This window comes from Mesoplodon mirus (assembly GCF_964341445.2).
Source record: "Mesoplodon mirus genome assembly, chromosome: 4".
NCBI classification, from domain to species: domain Eukaryota; kingdom Metazoa; phylum Chordata; class Mammalia; order Artiodactyla; family Ziphiidae; genus Mesoplodon; species Mesoplodon mirus.
The window spans coordinates 83,070,175-83,094,445 of NC_138979.1; the positions used below are offsets into that span (position 1 = coordinate 83,070,175).

General features: G+C 41.7%; 1 protein-coding gene across 9 annotated transcripts in view; it reads left to right on the forward strand.

Moving 5' to 3' along the window:
- AKAP13 (A-kinase anchoring protein 13) overlaps positions 1-24,271 on the forward strand; it is a 369,334-nt gene that overhangs the window by 311,057 nt on the left and 34,006 nt on the right. For 7 of the 9 annotated variants that reach the window (XM_082618886.1, XM_082618888.1, XM_082618890.1 and 4 more), the window contains 6 exons: positions 628-802; positions 15,857-15,924; positions 18,072-18,138; positions 21,758-21,893; positions 23,305-23,417; positions 23,999-24,151. In XM_082618886.1, coding sequence (XP_082475012.1) covers positions 628-802; positions 15,857-15,924; positions 18,072-18,138; positions 21,758-21,893; positions 23,305-23,417; positions 23,999-24,151 — 712 coding nt within the window. The remainder of the gene's footprint in view (positions 1-627; positions 803-15,856; positions 15,925-18,071; positions 18,139-21,757; positions 21,894-23,304; positions 23,418-23,998; positions 24,152-24,271) is intronic. The other 2 variants (XM_082618887.1, XM_082618889.1) reach the window with 2 other exon arrangements.

The following is a 24,271-nucleotide window of genomic DNA, read 5'->3' on the forward strand; positions in this document are numbered from 1 at the left end:
GGACGCGCAGGCTCAGCGGCCATGGCTCACGGGCCCAGCCGCTCCGCGGCATGTGGGATCTTCCCGGACCGGGGCACGAACCCATGTCCCCCGCATCAGCAGGCAGACTCTCAACCACTGTGCCACCAGGGAAGCCCTCGAGTCATTTTTGATGCTGCCCCGTCATCTTTCCTCTCCCTCAGGCTGGTCCCAGAACTGTCACCATCCTTTCTTCTGCTTCCTGCCTGCAGCTGGCCCTGAACTCATTGCCAGCTTCCCCCGTGGGCCGAGCTGTGGCTATCTGAGGAGGATTCACGGCCACTGTGGACTCCTCCTCCAGCACCAGAAGCCTCTTTCTCTGGTGCTGGTCATTGGGCAATGAATGTGTCTGTTGGCATAAATAACCAGTGAATAAGCCACTGACAGAACTGTTTAGCCTTCCCAGTCCTCTTAAGTTTTTTCTAACGTAGCTCAAATGCCCACAGCTTAATAAAAAAAGATTTTGTCCAGGACGGTGTTCCGAATTTTCATCCAAAACATTCACCAGCCACTGTTGACCACATGCCAGCTGGGTACCCTTCCAGAAGGGAAGGCCTTCTAGTGTTAACTGAAGGCCTTCAGTTAACTGTCGATTGTTTTCTTTGGCAGGAAAAGGAAAAGGAGAAAGATAAAATTAAGGAGAAGGAGAAAGATGCCAAGGAGAAGGAGAAGGACAAGAAGACTCTGAACGGGCACACTTTCAGTTCCATCCCTATCGTGGGTCCCATCAGCTGTAGCCAGTGCACGAAGCCTTTCACCAACAAAGACGCCTATACTTGTGCAAGTAAGAGGCGTGCTTCTTCCTGTGTGATGGAATGCTCTTGGCTCAGAAAAACTCATTTCTAGTTTCCTGTCCTTCCCACCTCTAATCTGTTCCTCGTTTATGTGCAGAAGTAGCCCTTTTTCTATCTTTCTTTAAATAGCATTGAAGAAATTAACTCTAGATATATAACATACAGCCTATAACTTTTTCAGACAGCCCAATTTTAAATATTCTGTCCTGTTGTCCCTAAGCCACTACCTTATTCCAGAAGTCCATGTCAGCATGAAAACAGTCTCATAACCTCAAACCCTCAAGCTACCCAGCAGTCCCTTGTCAGGTCATATATGCTCATTTTTTACTCTAGTACTTTGGTGTATGCTTCAGCCATTGACCAGCGTCAAGTCATGGAAGCTGCCAAGGGAGAGGGAGAGTACCTTCGCGTGCAGAGACATTCCGTATTGACCTCTTGCTGACCTGCTTACTACCACCTTAAAGCCAAGTCTGTTAACTGCAGGTGGTTCCTGGTTTTGACAGTATGCTCTGAGACAGAGGATGGCTAACTTTTTCTGTCTATATAGCAGACTTCTTAGACTTCATGGGCAATACAGTCTCTGCCACACTACTGAACTCTGCTGCTGTAGTGCAAAAGCAGCCATGGATAATACATAAACCAATGAGTATGGCTGTGTTCCAGTAAAACTTCATTTATGGGCAGTGAAATTTGAATTTCATGTAACTTTCATGTGTCATGGAATATTAACCTTTTCTATTTTTTCAACCATTTAAAAATGTAAAAACCCTTTGTAGTTCACGGGCCATACAAAAATAGGTTACAGGCCAGATTTGGCCCACACGCCGTTAATTTGCAGATCCTTGCTCTGAGGCACTACATCTCAAAATTTTGTGGTTGCACACAGATAGAAAGTAATAATATTCATAGTGCACACCAAGGAAAATGAAGGAGACTGCTTGTGGTCAGAAGTGGCCAGTGTGAAGGTCCACTAGAGGCTGAGGTGATTCGGATCTTGTCATACCTGTAACCAATTCAGACCAAATAGTGACTAACTCAGACTCCAAGAAGCACTTCTCAGACCATGATGTCATGACATTGTCTTGATTTCAGTCACTTATGTGAAGTATCCCAAGTGATCTGTTACTCAAAATAGTTAACTTGCTGAAATTTGAAATGTTTAAAACTTTATTTGAGCAGAGTCAAAGTTACTGCAGTAATAATTTCCACTCACTTGCTTCCTTGATATTTAGAGAAAGAGTGGAGTGACACCTGGCACACAGCCTATCTTATCCACGCTGCAGCTGTTGTGACTTTTTAAACGACTGGCGTTAACACTCACGTGCTTATAAAATGCCTCTTATGGATATATTATACCCCAATATCGTCTACAGCCATATTTGTTTTACTGTCCTATTTTTTTTTTTTTAAAGAAAACTTCCAGGGAACTCTCATCTCTTTTTTCATCCTCGTGTGCAGATATCCACACATTTATGTCCTCCTTCATGTGTGACTTACCAGGACGATGATAACGACTCCAGCATAGTAATAATACATTTCATGTGACCTCGAGACTGTCACTGTTCAATATCCCCCCAGCATATTACTCTGGAGCCCAGGTTCTAATAGGACTCATTCTTAGGACACCAGTCACCAGTTTAGTTTCTTAGCCACTGGACACAGACAGCTTCTCAGTACTACAATAACTTGGTTGTCTAGGGCAGTAGTCACCAAGCACTTTTTAGTACATTTATCTATCATTAAAACATACTTAGTCTACTCACACGGGGTATGTGTATGTGTGTAAAAAATTACATACATGTCCTATACTGTAATTACAAGGAGCTCATTCTAGGAATGAGAAGTCAGGTTTGCCTTTTTCTTGTTTGCTGGTTAGTTATTAGTCTTCTTAATATAGTCCTAGATGCACAGTTTCTTTGCAGGAATTTGTCTCTTTTTCATTTTATTTTAGTTGAAACTAAATATAATTTATAAGTTTACTTTATTGAGCACCTGTAAATTTCCATTCATCACAAGATGCTGAAAGTAAACGAACGAGGAAGGGTGCCACTGTTACACATCCCTGACCTACCTTCTGAGGGCCTCTTCTTCCTTCCAGAATCCTCTAGGATCAAACATAACAGGAAGCCACCTAACATTAAGGCTGAGTGAGCCACCCATTTTTCAGTCTATATATTAACTCCATTTCTCTTTTAAGTCAATATAAGTGGGAGCTGTAAAAATTTCCTCCTCTATTTCAAAGAATCATTTTGTGCATCCCTCCTGCAAAGTGCCTGATCTCCATTTTGGGAGTACTGGTCTCAGAGAAGAATAGAGAAAGATCATATTTCTTGACTGGCAGCATGAAATTAATATTCAAGGAACTTCATCAGTACAGCAGACTGAACACCTGCTTTCTGCTATAAAACGTAATTTTTAAATATGTATTTTCAATAAAATATATTTTTTAGAAAACTAATGCATAACTGAGCATGCAGAAAAGAAAATCCCCGAGCAGTATAGATTCTGTTCTTTCCATTAGGGACTTCTAATAACTCTCAACATCTCTTCCCTGTGCAGTTGCTAAGGCTTCTTCAGAGCAGTTTGCTTCCTTACATGGTATCTGGGTTTGTTTTTTTTTTTTTTGGTAAGTTCAGCTTCAGCTTTATAAGACATTCTTCCCTCCCGTGGGAACCTCTAGATTCCCTGTTTTGTCACAGTGACCCTGTGATGCAGCAGTTCTGCATTTGTTTCAGCTGGATCCCTCAGGGTTTCATCATTCCTAGACTGGGATTCCATTAAACCTCTAGAGAAGATTTCTTAACTCAGGGTTCCAGGAGATATGAATGGTGTAAATTTGGATCCTGGATTCATATGTGTTACAGAATTCTCACTCAGGGTGCTGGGGAGGGCAGGTTTCCTTGCTGCTTCTGCAGGGCCAGTAGGTGGACTTTTTCCAGGCCCTTCAGCATGGCTGTTATGGTCTTTAGTTTAAAGCTGTTGGCTTTATTTAGGGGTTCCAGCTCCCGCTATGTGCCCTGAGACCACACATCCTGTCCCCAGTTGAGGGGGATGCTCTCTACTGCTCAGTGTACTACACAACCAAGGGGTAGGTTTGAAAAATAACTGAATAAAACTTCAAGAATGAAAGTAGTTCTTGAAGAATCTTCATGGAGATTTTCACATACTTCAGTGTTCTGTGTCCTCAGTGGGTTGTTCTGATTTATATTTATTATATATATAAAAGAGAAAATGGCTTCGACTCTGTCCTCTGCTTCAGTAGGGAGAGAGCTGGGTGAATATTCTAGGAGATCTTGATGACTTCAGACTGGATTTATTTTTTACATTTAACTGCCAGTAAGTATGCATTTGAGTTTCTTATCTTCAGTTACTCAGCAAAGATCAGTTGCCTGAACTCTGCAAGGCACTGTGGTTCATTCAAAAGCAGTTCATCAACAAATATTCATTGAGCAGCCGAATGTGCCAGGCTCCTTTCTCATGCTCTTTTTCTTAAAACTGAATATATTTGACATGTAACATTGTGTAAGCTTAATGCAAAGCATTAATTTGATGCATTTATATATTGTAATCTGATTGCCATTGTAGCCATATTTAGCACCTCTATCACATCACATGATGATCCTTTCTTCTTAGTGGTTGGAATATATAATTAGAGGCACCTTTCTCAAGTTGCTTATTACACAGTGGCTTATAAGAAGAGTTCTCGGGACTTCCCTGGTGGTGCAGTGGTTAAGAATCTGCCTGCCAATGCAAGGGACATGGGTTCAAGCCCTGGTCCCGGAAGATCCCACATGCCACAGAGCAACTGAACCCATGCGCCACAACTACTGAGCCTGTGCTCTAGAGCCCGTGAGCAACAACTACTGAAGCCCACGCGCTGAGGGCCCATGCTCTGCAACAAGAGAGACCACCGCAGTGAGAAGCCTGCGCACCACAATGAAGAGTAGCCCGTTCGCCGCAACTAGAGAAAGCCCGCACGCAGCAAAGACCCAGCGCAGCCAAAAAATAAAGAAAGAAATAAAGAAGAGTTCTCAAGGTATAATCCTTGGTACTTACTCATTGCAGCATTATTCATATTGTGGAAAATTTTAAAGGAACTAAATATCCGACAGTAAAATATATATTCATCAGGTGGAATATTAGGCCAATTGTAAAAATAGAATAGATCAAAGGTCGGCAAGCTTTTTCTGTGAAGGAACTGGTAGTAAGTACATTAGGCTCTGCAGACTATTAGGTGTCTGTGGTGACTACCCTACCCAGCTCTTGCAGCACAAAAGCAGCCATAGACAAGACACAAATGTGAATGTGACTGTGTTCCAATAAGTCTGTATTTACGAAACAGATGTGGGCTGACTTTGGCCCCCAGGCCACGGTTTGCCAGCCACTGGGATAGCTCTGCAAGTACAGACAGATTTCCAAGACATTTTGATAAGTTGAGAGGCAATAAATAGAACTGTATGCATGATCCCAATTTATAGAAAGCAGATAAGTAAACAGTAATTGTTCACGTAGATGTATAAGAATATCTAAAAGGATATACACCAAACTGTTAACAATTTGAAAAAGAGGTTAGGAGAGGAGAGATTGAAGGGGACTAAGTTTTTATTTTATACTTTTGTGTTTGAATTTTTTAAGACTGTACTTAAATATTGCTTCTCTGAGTAAAAAAAAAAATGTAAACATCAGATCACTGGTAGTTTCAGAGGTTTTTCTGGTTGTCAGCTGGTCTCTCATGAAAGAGCAAAATATGTTGATGTTGAATGAAGAACTTAATGACAAAGAGCAAAATGATCTCTGGAAAGCAGTCAGCCTGACAGAAGACCTACGGAGAGTTGCTCTGTATAGCACCAGCATGAATAAGAAGCAGCATCGTTGATTCCACCAACTCTCAGTTCTGAGATGTGAAGTGAAATATTATCAGAAGGTTTAGGGACAAAAGAGAGAGAAAATCTTGTTTGAGGACCCAAAGAATCCTTTTCTTTGTGCTATAGAGGACCATAGGTCTGTGGTTATGGTGAGTGGATGACGCTTTCCATAACTAGCTCCAGATAACTTTTCAATTTAAATGCAGGCTGGAAAAAGTCTAATGTATGTCAGTGTATGAAACATCTTATCATTGTCATTGATTTTTGAGTATACATTATTTCCAGGTTAAAAGAGTTGAATTATACTCTCCTTGACTGTATCGTTAGTCTGTGTTAGACTACAGTGACTACTGAACCTGCAACTGACATATGATTGATTTGTCAGGTAGCAAAAATGCCCACTATGATGTAGGAGAACACACCTCTTTTTTTTTTTTTTTTTGCGGTACGTGGGCCTCTCACTGTTGTGGCCTCTCCCGTTGCGGAGCACAGGCTCCGGACACGCAGGCTCAGCGGCCATGGCTCACGGGCCCAGCCGCTCCGCGGCACGTGGGATCTTCCTGGACTGGGGCACGAACCCTTGTCCCCTGCATCGGCAGGCGGACTCTCTACCACTGCGCCACCAGGGAAGCCCCCGAACACACCTCTTTTAACCAGGCATCCTAAACCCAGTTTTGTTTTTTTCATACCTTTTCCTATGAAACATAAATAGAAATTCTCTTTTATTGGACTCACTTCATGATGAAATACAGCTAGGGCACCTCAGACTGTTGAACTGCTTTATGCTGTCAGTATAGCTTTTGGCAGAACTCCCCCTGGAGAGGACACCTGGGGTACCTTTTGAAAACTTCTATGGCCCAAGGATACCAGAGCAACCCATGGAGAATCACTTGTGTGGGGTCTAGTACTGATGAGGAAAAAACAGACTTAAGAGGTTTGAGGGCTTCCCTGGTGGTGCAGTGGTTAAGAATCCGCCTGCCAATGCAGGGGACACGGGTTCAAGCCCTGGTCCAGGAAGATCCCACATGCCGCGGAGCAACTAAGCCCGTGCGCCACAGCTACTGAGCCCGTGCGCCTAGAGCCCCGTGCTCCGCAACAAGAGAAGGCACCACAATGAGAAGCCCACACACTGCAACGAAGAGTAGCCCCTGCTCGCCGCAACTAGAGGAAAGCCCGCACGCAGCAACAAAGACCCAACGCAGCAAAAAATAAAATTAAAAAAAAGGTTTGAGAATTGTAGGCTAAACAACTCAGCCACACATCTGTGTAGTAATTAAATAGTTTGGTAGATAGGACAGTGGTTTTCAGAATGTTTTTTGTGGAACTGGTGTTTTGGAAGTTCCAGATTTTTGGATTTAAACTAATTTAAAACGCACTTAACAATATACATGCTCAAAAGTGTAACCAAATTTTAACATCAGCATATTAACTGTAGCTGTCAGTCTACCTACTTGTTTGGATTTTTCCTTCCATCTCGAATTAATTGAAGAACGTAATATAATTGCAAGGCAAGCCATTTTTTTAAATTGCTAATATTTGTACCAGCTCATCTATGAAAATGAGGATATTCTCTATGTTATGTATGCAAAACTAAATACAGACATAAATTAGATACTGAGGTAGTTATGTGAATTCCAATTATAATATGCACCTGATTTCTCATTTTTGGATCCATCAAAACAACTTCATTTTCTCTTTTATTGACTTCGAAAGTAAATGTTAAAATTATAGTTCAAATATCTATACTAAATATTTTACATATTTGATAGCACACAATATAACAATATTTTATTTAAGACTTTTTAAAAGTAGAAAATCAGTAAAATAGGTCGACTACTAGTTTTATGCTAACAGTGTTTATAATAAGTAGGATGGGGTATTTTGGTTTAATTTGTAATTTTTAATGTTAAGTCACCTCAGGTGTCTATTTCTTTTGGAAGCAGATTATTTCATGGAGTCCAGTGTGTCATCACAAGAATCTTTTCTGTTTGGAGAATCAGTCTGGGGGAGGAAGTATAGTCATCATGTCCTCTGCCAGCAGTTCTTTGATTTATGGAAATCACTTGATCAAACTGAAAATGTCACAAATTATCTTAGTTCTACCCGCTTAGCAAAACAAGCAAGAAAAGTTAATGTTTTTCAGTTTAAACTGAAAGAATTAAGGGACTTCCCTGGAGGTCCAGTGGTTAAGACTCTGTGCTTCCAGTGCAGGGGACGTGGGTTCAATCCCTGGTTGGGGAACTAAGATCCCACATGCCGTGTGGTGTGGCCAAAAAAATTTTTTTTAATAAAATTTAAAATAAATAAATAAACTGAAAGAATCAGACGGCAAAAAGGAACTGTTTGATAGGGCCTGATTATTACTCTACTATGCACCTAAGGTGCAAAAATACATTTTTAGTTTAAATACCACCCCACCTCAGAATCTTAGGGGCTCCCTATCTCAACTATACCTTTGCAGTCCGCTCCAGAGGTAATGTTGAAATAAGCTCGACATTTAGTGGTGGCATTAAGGTCTGTTTGTTGACAGGGTGCTGCCTACCACTTAAAAAAAAGAGGGAAAAAAATCAGGGCTTGAAAGCAAAGGAACAACATGTAGTAATCTTCCCAAAGGAACAAAAGTAATGGGCTGGTTCTCTCCAGCTTCCTGAAGAACAGTGCCTGCAGTGCATGTTTGTGTGTGTGAAGCACCATCTGTAACCTTGGCAGGAAGTGGAAAATATGAGTAATCTGGGGACTCAGAATCTCTTTTCCCCCCTCCCTCATCCCTTCTCATGTCCAGGATCTTCCCAGGGGTCTCAGGAAACATAGCATCCCTCCAGTTCATTTAACTCCCGGGAAACCCTTGTGCTCTTAGCTTCCCTTTTTTTGGTTTAACATTAACCCTGTTTGCTGACCCTGGAGCCTCAGACCCCAAGTGGCTGCTCAGTCAGTTTTGACTCGTGGTTTAGAGAGATCAGCCGCATGGTTCGTCATGGTTATGTGTGACGATGGCTGATGTTGATCTTCGCCTGTTTTTCAAATGTCTTTATTCACTTTAATATATCTTTTGCATGCAAATATTAAGAGATGCAGCAGGATAGAATTTTTAAAACAAATCAGCATCTCTTGACCCCGGTAGAACACACCTGGAGCGGTCTGAAGTCATAGTCGTGGTGAAAGCTGAGTCCCTTTAGGTGGAAATGGTCAGGATCACAGATGCTAGAACTAGCAGGGGGCAGGAGTGAAGCCTCCCTGTAGCTCCCCTGCAGTCCTACTCCTGGAAAAGACAAATGGTGAGAGCAGGGGCTGAAGCCCCTTGTCGGGACTGCTTCAGAGTAATTTAAGTTATGAGAAACTTGACAGGGTTGTGTGTGTGGTTTGTTTGTTTGTTTTTAAACTCAGCGAAAACTCTACCCTTATTTTAGGATTTCAGTGACTTTAATGAAGAAAGAAGAGCGTCTTTCCAGTTCTTCTTGTAGTTATGTAAAGCTTCCCTTGAATAATCAGCTGTTCTTTCCAGCTGCCACAAATAATTTGGTCTTTGGAATGCTTGGTGTGGGGAGTCTTTCAGAGTATGGAATCCGTTCTGTTCAGGGTTTTTTGGATCTTGCCAGTGGTTCTGTTTTGTTTGCTTTAAACAGATGTAAAGTGATATTGAGATTATTGTGTATTTATTTTCTGTTGTGTTAGCAGCTTCTGAGTACTTTTGTGGTAGGTTGGTTCTCTTGATTAAAAAACAAGTGGACCAGCTGCAATCTAAGTAGGAAACATAAGAGTTTAGAATGTGTGTGACGATTGGATTCAACTTTAGATTTTATCCGGGAAGACAGCTCTCTAGATAGGCAGTTTTCTCATATTTAGAATTCATTGCTTAGATAGTAAAATACATATAACTGATTAAGGAAAAGAAGTTCATTTAGGGAAAAGGAAGGTGAAAGAGCCTAAGCAATAAAGTCAGTTCTTATCCAAACAGAGTACTTTCATTTTGGTTTTTGTTTGTTTACCAGTATTCTTCTGAAAACTGCTGCTAGGTGAGCACTTCAGCTAAGATGATTTCGCTCATTTGTGGCTTTCCTCTTGTCCTGTACATCAGCATTGTGGTTATTACACTAACTACCAAGAATATCTTACAAGGCTTTTGTATCTACACTCTATCAGTCCAGACCAGGCAGTGTCTCACACTCCCCAAAGAATTTAAACAAGAAGTTGTGGAAATAATTTTGGAGCGTGTATTTCTAAATTGTTGGTATTTAAATGTTTTTTGTTGTTTTTGTTGTTTTGTTTGAGTTTTCTGGGTTAGGGTTGACACAATAGGAAGCAGTTGCACCTTTCTCTCCTTAAAGTTAAAAAACTCTCCAATGTTTATGCTTAAGAAGGGTCAGAGAATTTTCCCCAGATGGATTTTGCTGCTCAGGCCTGTCTCTAGGAGGAGCTCTTCAGCACATCGCCCACTGGACTGAAGTGGCAGAAGAGCCCTTCCTTCAGGTCCCCAACACAACTCAAGGTGAATCCTTCCCTTAACAGGGAGGCCTGGAATATGCCATGCTGTAATTTCAATTTGGCATGGCCACTCCTCTTTCCCTTCTTAATGCTGATTTTCTTAAGCCAGTCTCTCTAACGCGTTGTTTGATTTTTCTGCTGAAAGAGAGTGTATAGTATATAACAGTTCACCAAAGATCTGGTGGCAGAGGTTAAAAAAAATGCAGCAGCAGATAGGTGATAGCTCCCAGTCATGTGTTTTCCTTCATATCCTTTTATTTGATGCCTCCTTGTAGCAAGAAAAGAAGTTGAAGGCTGGGCTGTTTGCTTTTAAGTTCAGAGGAGTCTAATTAAGGGTCAGCTCTGTTCCCATAAACCACTGTGCCAAGACCTTTTTGAAGAACTTTATAGAATGAAAGTATATTACTGCTGTCAGGAAATCTTTTTGAAAAATAAATAAAAGGCCAAATAATTATTTGATCTCCCTAACAACATGGTATAGTTTGTGGCAGAGAGCTTGAAAGTGTATTAGATTTGTCTTTGATTCTTAAGTTCTCAGTAATTGTCTGTTTTCCAAAACAGAGGTTTTAACCACATGACTTTGGCTGATGACAGTGGGGCGGACGTTTCTAAATTACCCACGTATACCACTAAAACCATTGCCATGAACTGAGTCCAGGACAGCCTGGTAACAAGTAGAGTGGTTTGCAAGTAGGTACTTGAGTAAGTTAAGCAGACATCCATGCAAACTGTTTATCTCTAAGACTTGTGACCATGTTAATAAAGTATATTAAAATTTTCAGCTGGGTTGTGGGTTTGGGGACATGTCTCAGTTAACTAAAGTGGATTTGTATGAAAAGTTGTTTACTGGAAGTGCATTTTAAATATTACTTCTGCTTTTATGATTCCTCAATTGCAGTTGTCTTTTAAATCTCAAACACTGGCCTGAGAACTTGAATATTGCCAAAATCTGTGTAAAAGTGATTGTACCTTTCCCATTGTTCAATTCTCTATAGGGTGATGGAACTGATGGGGAGGAAAGGAACAGGAAAAATGCAACTTGAAAGCAAGTTCTGTCCACGGTGTACTAGTTGGTCATTTTTGTAGATCAGAATTAGTGGCAAGTTCTCAAGCAAATCCACCACCCTGTGTTGCCCATTCATGCCTAAAATATCGATTTTCATTACAGCAAAGGAGAAAATGCTGTTTTTTAACTGGGATATAAGATAATAAAATCTAATTGAAAATTGTTTTATATTTGTTTTAAAAGATAAGCAAATGCAGGGAACTTTGAAGGAATTAGAATTTGGGTTTTAAAAAAGAACACACTAACATGGATAACATAACCAACACCTATGTGCCCATTACTCAAGATGGAAAAAAAAGTAACATTTTGTCATATTACTTTAGACTATTTTTCAGTTTTGAAGAAATAAACCATTATAGTTAAAGTTAAATTCCCCTGTTTCCCTGCCTAATCCCATTCCTCTTCCTTCCTCCCCAAGACAAACACTATCATGAATTCAGTGTGTATGTAGCCAATGTTTTATAACTATCTTATATATAAACAATATTAAAAATTTTTTTTGTTTTTAGTTTATTTAAGTGGTACTATACAGTGTATCTCATTCTGTAACTTGCTTTATTCTCCTCAGCATCATATTTGGGGGATCCAGACAGGATATTGAAACACGTGGATCTAGATTATTGACTTCTAACTCTTATATGGTATTTCATTTTTGAATATATCTAATCTGTTCCACTGTTAAGTCATTTGGGTTATTTCCAATTTCTGTCTGTTACAAACAGTGCTGCAAGGAACATCTTTAATTGTACTTGTGTGTATCACCAGGCTATATACCAAGAAGGGAATTGCTAATTCATAAAGTGAGCACATTTTTACATTTACTGGATGTTGCCAAATTACTTCCCAAAATGGATGTACCGTCCATCGGCAGATGATGCGAGCTCCTGCATCACCATATCCTCACCAGTACCTACAACTGGCAGACTTTTATTTTGGCCAATCTGGTTGGATGTGAAATGATATTTCTATGTTGTTTGAGCTTGCATTTCTCTAATGTCTAGAGAGCTTGAGCACCATTTTGTATTTTTTTGTGAATTGCCTGTTCATAGTCTTTGTATTGTTTTTCTGTTTGGTTCTTTGTCTTATTGTTTTATGAGGAGTTTTAAACATTTTTAAGATGGTGTTGTTGGATATGGCACTACCTTTAATTCCATTTCAAAATGTGTGCTTTTCTTTGTCCATGATATGAATTCATTAGTTTTCCTCATATTCTTATCACCCATGTTTTAAAGTATATTTTGTTTAAGTAAAATGAAGTAAAGAAGAGATTCTCCTAGGTTACCTAGGCAAGACTCAAGAGAGGGTAAGGAAGAATGGGATTAAAGAAGATGTATGTGAAAGACAGAGGGAAAAGATGGGGAGGGAAGCTGGAAAGCCTGTGCATGAGAAAGAGATGATGGATCAACAAGACCACTCCGTGGTCCCAGGCATCTGTGTAGCAGGGGAGGGGAGACATGTACCCTGAGTAAGGATAGTGGGGCCGATGGGGGGGAAACACGCTCTGTCTTACTAGAAGATGAATATAGATGTTTGCCTCAACTACTTTGTTATACTTCATGCTGTGGGTCTAGCAGCTTGGAGCTCACCTGCCCACCCCTCTCCCTCCTTCAGACATCTAGTGCTTACTGTGGGCCTGAGGCTGGGGGTAGGGATATAAAATTTAGAAAGACAGAGTTAAACTCCCTCCAGGAGTTTTCTGTCCAGTGGAAGAGTGTGGCCATCACAGTACAGTACCATGACAGAGGCAAGCATGGAATACCAGAAGCGTAGAGGTGGGGAGTGTTATCTTCTCTGCAGGAGTCAGAGAAGACTCCAGAGAGTGAGTCCTGCCAACCTAGTCAGGGAAGGAAGAGAGGGAAAGGGACACAAGTACGGGAAACAGTTTATTCAGAGTTCAGAGGTGTGACAGAACATGGCAAGGGGCTAGAAATGTACACAGCACGTGATGGGCCATGTCAAGGTAAGTAAGAAGTTTGGGCTTTATCCTAAAGATGATGGGGAACCGTTAAAAAAGTTTCTGAGAAGTGAGAGGCAAAAAGTTTTGAATATAAATCAATAAAGACAAACGGTCCAGCCCACCTGTTGCCTCTTTGACCCTTTCTGGAAGACCATTGGCTAGTGGGGCTTAAAGTCTTTAGCCAAAGTTCACCAAGTGTAGATCCTGGAATATGAATTACATTGCCTGATGTATAGAAGGGCATAACAGCATTGGCATCTCAGAGTTATGTGGATTTCTATTTGTGATTCTGCTTTTTTCTCTGAGTAGTAAGATGATTTCTTTATCCAAATGTATCCTTATTTTCAAGTAGCAGAGAACTAGACAATTTAATGAGGGCCAGTGGTTTCCGGTTCTTGAGAAAAATATCCTCAAAATGTTTCCTTTTGCTGATTAGAATGAGTCACTCCCCAAGGGTCTCTTTCTGCAGAGCCTTCCTTGTGCCCAGAAAGGGATGTTGCTGAGAAACCCTGGCATTAGTATTCAATGATATATAACCCTTTTATAACTGCTGGCTTCTGGAACAGTTTCACGACTTATGTGGAACTGGTCATGATCACAGACAGTAGAAATTGCAGGGAGCATAGCATCCATATAGCTCCCTTGCAGTCTCCTCCTGGAGAAGGAAACAATGGAAATAAGAATAGAGCTGTGACTGAGATAAAGCCTTCCAGGTTTTTTCCTCTTGTTGATTCCCTGAGTGAGCCTTTCCCAGGAGAGTCTCTCATGCTGCCGTTGGTAAATGGGTGTCTCTTCTGATGGTTTAACATCAGAAAAATGACCAGACAGTGAATTTCACTTGGGGTGGAGCTAGAAGAGCTTAGCTAGATAGAAGGCTTGGTAGGCCTGAGAGTAAAAGGTCCAGAATACTTCACCCCACCCCACTTCCAGACAAGTTCCCGCTCTGGGCCATCCTGTCAACAGAAGTAGAGTTGCTCCCTATCGCCTCTTTTATGGAAATAGCTTCAGCCAAGATTTCTCCAGTTGGAACTTTCCCTAACCATGCCCTGAAGGATGGGTCTGTCCTAGTGATAATTCAGATGACTAAGTTGAAAACTCTTCTGCAACATGAACCTTATAGAACAATCTAGTGGATTTACTTGGAAAATTATCTCTTTCTTCAAGAGATGTAGCCTAAGGAGTCTTACAGGATCACAGAGAAAAGGAACTTGGGGAAAGATGTGGTACTTCCTTTCATTTTATAGTTCTGAGGAAACTGAGGCCTATAGAGAAGGAACTCGCATAGGGTAACGTTAAGTAATTAGGAGAGCCAGGACCTAAATCACGTTTAGTGTGATGGTTGTTCTTCTAGTACTCCTTTTAGTGTTGATAAGATATTTGACATGCTGTAACCTAGGTTGTGTCAGGGCACTTGGCTTTTGGATAAGATAGACATAAGATCTCAAACAGACGTTTGAGTAGGTGGCATGAGCCAGGCATTACGCTAGGGAGACCTAATTAAGGATTCGGCAGCAGATGAAGGGACCCTGCCCTAGAGGAGCACTCAGTGGAGGAGAAAACCATAAGATTATCCAACGCATTGTGACTGGTGGTGTTAGGGAAGAGACCTGTGAACCGAGTGGGCATTGAGGAAGGAATGGGGAAAAGCCTCTGGGGTCTGGGGTTCTGGCAGTCTCCATTCTAGTATCCTCGTAATCCATACGTAGGAACCAGGAGAGCATCCTGGCCCATGATTCGTGGGTTACCATAGGCAGGACCTATGGTGCTTCCTGAATCCGGGTGTGAAGCGTTGCCTGATGGGTGGTATCTGTTGATTTTCTCAGGCAGTCCTTTCCTGGAGAGATGCTCGACCTCTGACCTCCTGGCATAGTTCTGCTTTATGACTTGATAGCAGCAGTACAAGCTGATGATGACCCTTGTGAGGCAGAGAGTGGGGGGGGGGTGTTTACATAAGTGGCCCTTGTGGGTCAAGGAGTGAGAAATGAGTTGAAATAAGTTCGTGTCCTTGGAGGATCATGGGCTGTGCTCCATCTTCCTGGAAATGTCCGTTCATCTTCAGGAAGTCTCCTACTTCCTCTTGAGTCAGGGCTCCCAGAGGTACTTTATTAGGGTGGTTCTGATGACCTTTCTTCTGCGGCTCTTGACTCAGTCAGGGTGTTGCAAAAAGTTCAGGGTAGTTAGGTTTCCAAGTCAAAGGACATAAATAGGTAGATTTTCAGATTCACATTCCACCTTTGACACAGCCATACAGATTTCACAGCCCCTGTTAAGGGGCTGTATTTATGTATTATTTGTGGGTGTTATTAAACGTATATGTAAATGTCTATATATGTAAATACATATCATTTATGTATTATTTGTGACTTAGACTCACATATTGACAGCAGACGCTTTCACTTTAGTTTTGTAGCCTCTCAGCTTCCTGCCCGAGAAGATTCAGATTTCTAGTTTTTATTAATCAGAAATCACATCTGCTCTTGTTTCTCCTCCTCCAAATGACATCTCATGCCTGCTTCCTAGAAGAGGGCTGCAGTCTGTAATTTCGGCTAGTCACATTCTGACCTGTGAGCGACTTCACCTGGCAGTCTGTCGGTTGCTGGGGCAGTGGAAAAATCAGTCTGGGGGATCTGTTTGCTGTGTATTAATGTCACCTGGGGTTTTGCTCTCTTTTCAGGTTGTAGTGCTTTTGTCCACAAAGGCTGTAGAGAAAGTCTGGCCTCCTGTGCAAAGGTCAAAATGAAGGTAAGACATTTCTGGCTAAACCAATAAGATCTTCAGAGATGGGAGATTTGGGGTTGTAGTTTTTGTTTATTTTCATCATTTGGTACCTACTTTGAGACTAAAATAACCAAAAATGATTTTTCTCTTCTTAACACACTCGGGAATTTGTGGCTTTTGGAAGGTAAAATGGTTTCAGAGCTTCTCCATGTTAAATGCACATTTCTCTGTGATTTTAATCTGTGTCGCCGTTGAAGTGGTTTTCTTCTTAACTGCGTCTGCAGACCTCCTCTGCCTTTCACACGCCTGGCTTCCTTCTTCAGGACCATGAGGGCAGCAGGTGGAAATCAGGGGCTCTGACACGCTGATGGGCTGGGGAGTGTCAGGGTTAAACGGGCCTGTCTGGCAGCACTTTTCTCCACAGGCTCGTGTGGATCACATGACAGGAGCAGGAAGTGTATGATGGTACGTGCTCTGAGTATGCAGCTGTGTGGTAACAGGCACTGCATATCAGAGCCCTTAAAGAAAGAGTACGAGGCTGGGGGCAGATGGGCGTTTAGGTGGCCTGTGTGGTTTTCAGTGTTGTAGTCACTCATAAATGTCTTTGTTCCTTGTCAGAAGAGTGCTCTCCAGCTCCATCTACACAGATGCTCAGCATGCTGTGTGCTTCCAGTAACCAAACGCATTTATCTAGTGCAGTGGCCTCAAACTGGAGTGTGCATTAGAATCACCTGGGGGGCTTGTTATAAGGTGACAGTGGGCCCCACTCCCAGAGCTTCCAATTTGGCGGGTGGGGAGGGGGCAGGAACTTGCCTTTCTAATAAGTTCCCAGATGATGCTAATGCTGCTAGTCCGAGGACCACACTTTGAGAAGCACTGAACTCTAGTGTAAAGATGACAGACCTCTGTACCCCAGATCTTATTCAGTCCATGGACATAAATTTTGTTTGGCTCATGGAGTAATTTTTTTTTTTATTTGAGTTAGTGTATTTATTGAAAAATCGTATTTCACACCAGTTTGGATTTCCAATTTCTCCTGAAGAAATGGAAGATCTCACAGCCCTGGTATTTCCCCTTACCCAGCATTCCCAATTCCCACCTTGCTCTTTTTCTTTTTCTCCATAGTACTACTTATCACCTTCTTAGGGTCTACTTAACAACTGTATTTATTGTATTACATTTACTTTTAATGATCTGTACCTTCCCCCCACTAGAATGTAAGCACTCAGCTTGCCAAGTGATCCATCAATAGCTCCTAAGCACGTAGAACAGTATCTGGCCTGTAGTTCCTTAAATGTTGGAGAGGTGGGTGGTGGGTGATAATCCACTGGGGCTGAGTGACTGCTGCCTCCTCTAGACAAGATATACAAGCCCCAGCCTGCCACTCCCCCGCTCCTCCAACTCGCCTCTGTCCTTTGTTACCTGCCCAACCCCACAGGCATTTAAGTTTGTGATCTCTGGTAAGACTGCTGTTACTGTGAATGTGCTATAGAGAAGGAGAATGATAGGGATACAGCATATCCCATAGAAAAGAATGTAACCTGAAAGGGGGAGTTCCATTTTAAATGGACCCTTTTTCACTAATGATTTATCTCAGACTAATTGCTTCAGTCTGTAATTTCTCACACAGTGTCTCTGTTCCATGCTACAACAAAAGTCTTAAAATTAGCACTTTACCTAAGAATTATTTAACACCTTATAAATGCGAGTCACTGGAGAAAGAGAAACAAAAAAGGCACAGATGCCGCTCTTAAGGAATCGGCATTCTGGTGGGGAAGATGGACAAGCAGACGATGACCATAAATAAGGAAAAAACTAGGCGGGGGCACATGCAGGATTCTAAGGGGTGCCAGTCACTGCCTCGGGTGAGGAGAAGAAAGAAGCTAACAGATGGCTCTACCAAGGAGGGATTATCTTGAAATAGAAGAATGACATGCCTGTGAAGGTGAAGAGAGCATTCCAGGCAGAAGAGATGGCATTTGCAGGATCAGAGTGCTTGGCGGGTTCAGAGGGGAGCCAGAGTGGGTGGCTTAGGACTAGGGTGCTGAGGACCATTGGCAGGAATAGAGCAGGGAAGTAGGAGCAGCTGGCTTCCTGCTCTAAGCCTCTTGAAACTTGACAGAAGATAAATTGTAAATGCAGGGTTCACTCAGGCTTTCTTTTCCTTTCAGCAGCCCAAAGGGAGCCTTCAAGCACATGACACATCTTCGCTGCCCACGGTCATTATGAGAAACAAGTGTAAGTAGCTCGGCCCACGTCTCATGATTCCTTTTCGCCTCTCTGGTTCAGGACTTACCCATACTTCTGTAGTATTTACTTGTTATTCTTAAGCAAGATTTGAATACCTATTTTGAATACTTAGAGAAGGCTGCAGTTTCATTGACCAAAAGCTTACCATTCTACCATCAAACTCTCTGGAAGGTTCTAGAATAGTGTGTGTCTTCGCTTAAAAGGCAGCACCTTAGCCCTGTGTGTCTTGAAATTTCTCTTGCGTGAGTCGACAGTGAAACTCGCTTTTAGCAGCGTTACAGTTGCATCAGATGAGATCTTGCTTATAAACTTCTTGACAAACTGTGGAGTTATGAAAATCTTTTTTTCCCCAAGGACTTCAGTGGTACACAAATTGGGTAAATCACACCTCTCCCATTCACATCAACCTGTCTTCTCCAGTCTGTGCAAAGCTTCACTTTGGTTTTACTTAATATTTTCCCCATTTCATTCTTCATTCCCTGTCTCATTCCTTTCCCCCCCTCGGCACGCACTGCAGTATACTTCATGTAAACCTCTCTAATCTGCCGTATCTTTAGACATATGTGTACCTCTGGAAATATCTCTTATGATTTTGTGCGTTAAATGTAAATTAGATGATAGGACTTGCTTATCCATTCTGCTGGGGTTTTTTCCACTCAATATGGTTTTGAGATCTATGCGTGTTACTATATGTAAGCTATTGTCTCAGATCGCTGCATGGTGTTCTTTCATAAATATATACCACATTATAATTATCAGTTCCCCCAAAGATGGTTGTCTGAGTTGTTTCCAACCCCTGTCATAAAGATGCAGTAATGAGTATCACCTAAATTTGCTCTATGGGAGCCCATGTGAAACTTACCCTCAGGCCGTGTTTTTCAAAGGGTAGATCCTGGATCAGTTAGAAGTGCCAATTCTTGGGCCCTACCCAGACCTACTACGTCAGAGATTCCAGAGGCAGAGCCCAGTGATCTGTGTTTTAGTAGATGCTCCAGGTGACGGTGATGCACACACTCGAGCTTGAGGACCACTGCTTTGTGCCCGACTGCTCTGAGTGCTTCCAGATGGCCCCGGAATGGCTGTAGAGACTGTGCCACCAGGATGGTGTGGAGTCCCTTTAGACAGAAGTCCAATTGCCCATCTTTGCATGTGGATTCCTAGAAGAAAAGTTGTGCCTGAGTGTCACCCACTTTAACCAATGATCCAACCCATTCCAACACCTTTCACAAGTCTAATCTTCCTTGAACTTTTGTTCTGTGACATTATCCCTTATTTCAGAAACCTTTTTTTTTCTTTCAAATCAGATAAAATAGCATTTTTCCAAAAAATACCTATTATATCTGACCCCCGCATGTATTCGTATTCCTGTTTTACCTGTTTTATTCCTGAGGTAACGTAGCGGTAAGAGTACAGATTGTGGATTCAAGTTGGATGGGTCTGAGTCCCAGCATCCCACTTAACAGCCGCATAACCTTGGACGTTTACTAAATCCCCTGTACCTCGTTTTCCTCCTCTGTGAAAGGATGGTAATAGTATCAGCAGGTGGTCATCGGGTTTAAGTGAGATCACACCAGTGAAGTACTTGGTGAGAGGCCTCCTTCAGTGTTTGCTTTCACCACTACCATCACCATCACAATTAAGGATGCTGAGGCTCAGAGAGTAGTTAGCAACTTCCCTGAGTGGAGTGGATTGGTTTCAACAAAGGAAAGTTGTTGTTTTCACCCCCCTATGCTGCCTTTTAGATGCAGGTTGTTCTTGATAATGTTCAGGGCTCTGCATGACATGACTTCGTTCTGCTTCTCCAGCCGTTTCACTGATCCCTTATATACGCCCCTCTACTTACTTCCTCTTCTGCTTGTTTTCTCCCTTTCACATTAATAGAGTGTTTCTGCCTTCCTTCATGTAATTCTCCTCATCAGAATGTCCTCTTTTTCTGTTGACTTACCCACATCCTACTGTTCTTCAAGAACGGGTGTTTCTTCCTTCATCAGATTTTATCTGCTCAGCAGCTTCCCTTCTGAGACACTGAGGATGTGCTCCAGGCTCTTGAACACTTGAGCATGTTCTCTTCCCTGCCAGTTGCCCTTCTTCCCTGTTGGTGTGGGACCCACATCTCCTAGTTTCCTGTGTGCTTCCTGCAGGAAGGGTCTGGTCGTGTTATAGGGTAGCATGTTTCTGGTGTTTATTATATCACCTTCTTCTAAACAGAATTTGAATTGGAAATTAATGGTTTTATTAATTTTATTAAGTCAGAAACATCCTGTAATACTGTGAAGCCATAACAGCTGCCCCAGTCTTATTTCCTTCAGCTCCTGATGCTCCTGGGGATGGACAGGTAATGCAGCAGTTTAGTTAGCTACCAAGGAAAAATAATTTGCTACCCAGATGGCAGTGTGACTACTTTAGCATGAAATTAGAGCTCCAGTTTCCTCTTTGGTCAAGTTCAAGAGAAATATGCAGTATGAGGACAAATTAGCTATGTGACCTCAAACACATGTTGCATTTTCCTCATCTGTAAATTAAAGGAATTGGTCAAAACCTGTGTTCTCAGACATTGTACAGAAGAATCGCTTGGGGAGCTGGTAAATGTGTAGGCTCCCAGGTCCCACCCGCACAGAACAAGGTGGGCTGGGAATTTGCATATCTCACCAGCCCCTGACACATTTCTTGGTAGGTCCTCCCAAAGAACACCAGCCTCATTTATCTTTGAGGCTCCTTTTATCCTTAAAATTCTCTCGGTCTCCTTTTCTCTTACTTTGAATTAGTTTAAATTTTTAAATATATGATTCTTTATCCTCACTGCCGTCACACCCCACAGGTAAACCACTTTTCTTAGTTTTATATTTACCTTCCTTAAGTTTCTTTATCAAAATAAAGCAAATACCAATTTGGATTATTAATTATGTTTTTAAAACATAAAAGGTGGTCTATTACGCACTTTATTCTGCACCTTGATTTTTTTTTTTTTTTTTTTTGCGGTACACGGGCCTCTCCCTGTTGTGGCCTCTCCTGTTGCGGAGCACAGGCTCCGGACGCACAGGCTCAGCGGCCACGGCTCACAGGCCCAGCCGCTTCGCGGCATGTGGGATCTTCCCTGACCGGGGCACGAACCCACGTCCCACGCGTCGGCAGGCGGACTCTCAACTACTGCGCCACCAGGGAAGCCCTGCACCTTGATTTTTCCCCCCTTAATATGTTATCTGCAGATCTGTGTCAGTTCATGGAGAGTGTCCTCATTTTTTTTTAAAGCTTCATAGTATTCACATGTAGGCTGTACCATGATTGATTAACTGATCTTCTTTTGATACTCATTTTGCTTTTACCAAACTTTGCATTGAATAACTTTGGACATATGTCATTTCAAATATAAACAAGTAAATCTTGTAGAATAAACATATCCTAAATGGAATTACTGGATCAAAGATAGGTATTTACAGTTTCAACAGCTATTGCCAAGTTGTCTTCCATAGAGTTTTTGTACCTATTTATACTCCCAGGGTAAATCTCTTTTAAAGCAGTTTGCTTCTATTTGGCATTCATCAGTTGAGTCAGTGCTGGTGGGCATGTGTCGGTGATACTTCATTTGGTGTCCTTTCATTCTTTACAGCCTCCCAGCCCAAGGAGCGCCCTCGGTCCGCAGTCCTCCTGGCCGATGAAACCACTGCCGCCCCCATGTTTGCTAACAGACGGTCCCAGCAGAGTGTGTCGCTCTCCAAAAGTGTCTCCATTCAGAACATTGCTGGGTGAGTGGGGATGTAAAGCTAACACAGTTGACATCTAGGTGACAGAGCATAATAATTTATACCATTTGACAAAAAGATTGTTTTAGAAAGAAATGTATAACGTAATGGGTTAGTGCTACAGCTGAGTGGGGTGAGGATTACACTTTGATGCACCATCACTATCGCCATTTTGTAGCAAGGATCCCCTTTAAACACCATTTTTAGGCCAGTTGTCCTCTGCTTTTATACATGATCAGCCCTTCTTTTAAAGAACCTGCCTTCTAAAAGGATGATTTTCAGATCAAAATAAGAAGTGGGAATAGAAAAAAAGATTTAATTCTGAATGTTTGGTTTCAATCACTTGTATTTTCATATGTCACACTTTTCTGTTGGTCAGATGAACCTGGGGGGAGGGGGTAACTGTGTTTTGTTTCGCTTTTTTTTTTTTTTTTAAACTTGCCTCTTGACTCTTAAGTCATGGGAGTGAATAATGGGCCGGGTACTACAGTAGGTTCCCCATCCCTCATCTGCACTGAGTTCCTTTTATGGTCCCTCCAGAAGTTGCTGTGGCCCCTGATTGTTCAGGCCTCGGCTGTCTGTGATTAGCACGGGGCCAATTATGATGTTGCTGGCTGTTTGGGGTAAGATGCCTGCCTTCCCATCCAGTAAAGAAGTCATCTCAAATGTAGGACTCAAAACATCTCTTGCAGCTCTCTTAACCTAGGCTGGAGGAAAATTCCCAACTGAAGGATGCAAATCTCCTTTTGTCTGTGTTTCCTAACCTCTGTGCTGGCTAATGTTTCCTCCTCATTAAAAACAAAGTTTCAGGGATTTTTATATCGTTTTGTGTTTCTATTGTAATTAACCAAAGGCTTTCTTTTCCAAGTTCTCATGTTATCCAAATGAGTTTATATTATGACTTTTAAAAGTTGGCCTTTAAATAAAATTTAGTTTTAAATGACTCTGGCTTACTTTTGTGTTGTACCACAAACATCTACTGGGTACCTAATGTGCTAGCTGGTGAGTTGGGCTCAAGAAAAGTTGGAAGAATATGGTTTAATATAAGTGCTTGGTCTATAGTTATTTAGGGAACACAGGGAAAAAGTGTAGTGGTTAGACATGAGTTTCAAACAGAAAAATTTCTTATATAATGTGTATGCAGTTTGAAGGAAGAGCATTCTCCTTGCTACCTATCATTAAAAAAAAATCCAAGGCTCAAAAAGTTCATGCCTGCAGTGATGTTAAGTGCCTCCAACCTTCCTTAATAGTTTGTGTTGCATATTGCTGGGTACCTGACCTAAGTAATTTGTCTTCCATCATTGTAGTACTTGCAGCCAGCTGTCACTTTCTAGTTTTTCAGATCTTCACTTAAGACTGGAAACTATGGCTTCTCAGAATGTATCTGACGGTATGTGTTTCCTTTTGCCCCCAGAGTTGGCAATGATGAGAACATATCAAACACATGGAAATTCCTGTCTCATTCAACAGACTCACTAAATAAAATCAGCAAGGTCAATGAGTCAACAGAGTCCCTTACTGATGAGGGTAAGCAGAAATCATGGCATGTATTGTGTGTGTCTGCAGAGACTTTGTGCCATCTCCTAGAATGCAAGCACTAACGCATCTCCTGCCTTTTCCTTACTCCTGTGAAACTTCTCTGAACTGTCTGTAAAGCATCACATGCTTTATAATGAGTTGGTAAACCCACTTACCCTGTTGTTAGATGGTTGTCCACTGAAGGATGTCATTGATTTTAATGTGGTCAGATTATGGTACAAACGCTTCTCCTTCCCCTAGACTTTCGTACACGTTCAGTTCTAGCTCTTTTGGCACAGCTGTAAGCCTACTCTCTTAAACAAGTAAAGTCACCAGGACCCTGATCATGTCTTAATCACCTTTGATTTATGTGACGGTTATCACCCTTAACTGAAGTCTTGAATATAGAGTATGTCACTCTGGAACAGAAAATGATCTTTTCTAATAGAATATATATTCTATGAACATCCCTGTATTAGTGTAGAGTGTTTATGTCTCATGAAATTATCACCATGAGGAACGTCCAGCAGAGGTTTTTTTTAGAGGTCACAGATGCAGGATTCTGATATTGATTTTTTTTGTATTTTGAGGAGTAGGTACAGACATGAATGAAGGGCAGCTAATGGGAGACTTTGAGATTGAGTCCAAACAGCTGGAAGCAGAGTCCTGGAGTCAGATAGTGGACAGCAAGTTTCTGAAACAGCAAAAGAAAGATGTGGTCAAACGGCAAGAAGTGATTTATGGTGAGATTCTTCATGTGCTCTGCTATATTTGATGTGCATTGTCTGGCATTGTTTATTAGGGGATTTATTGGGCTATGTCAAATCAATTTTCAAGTATGTAGCATCTCAAAGATTTTCTTT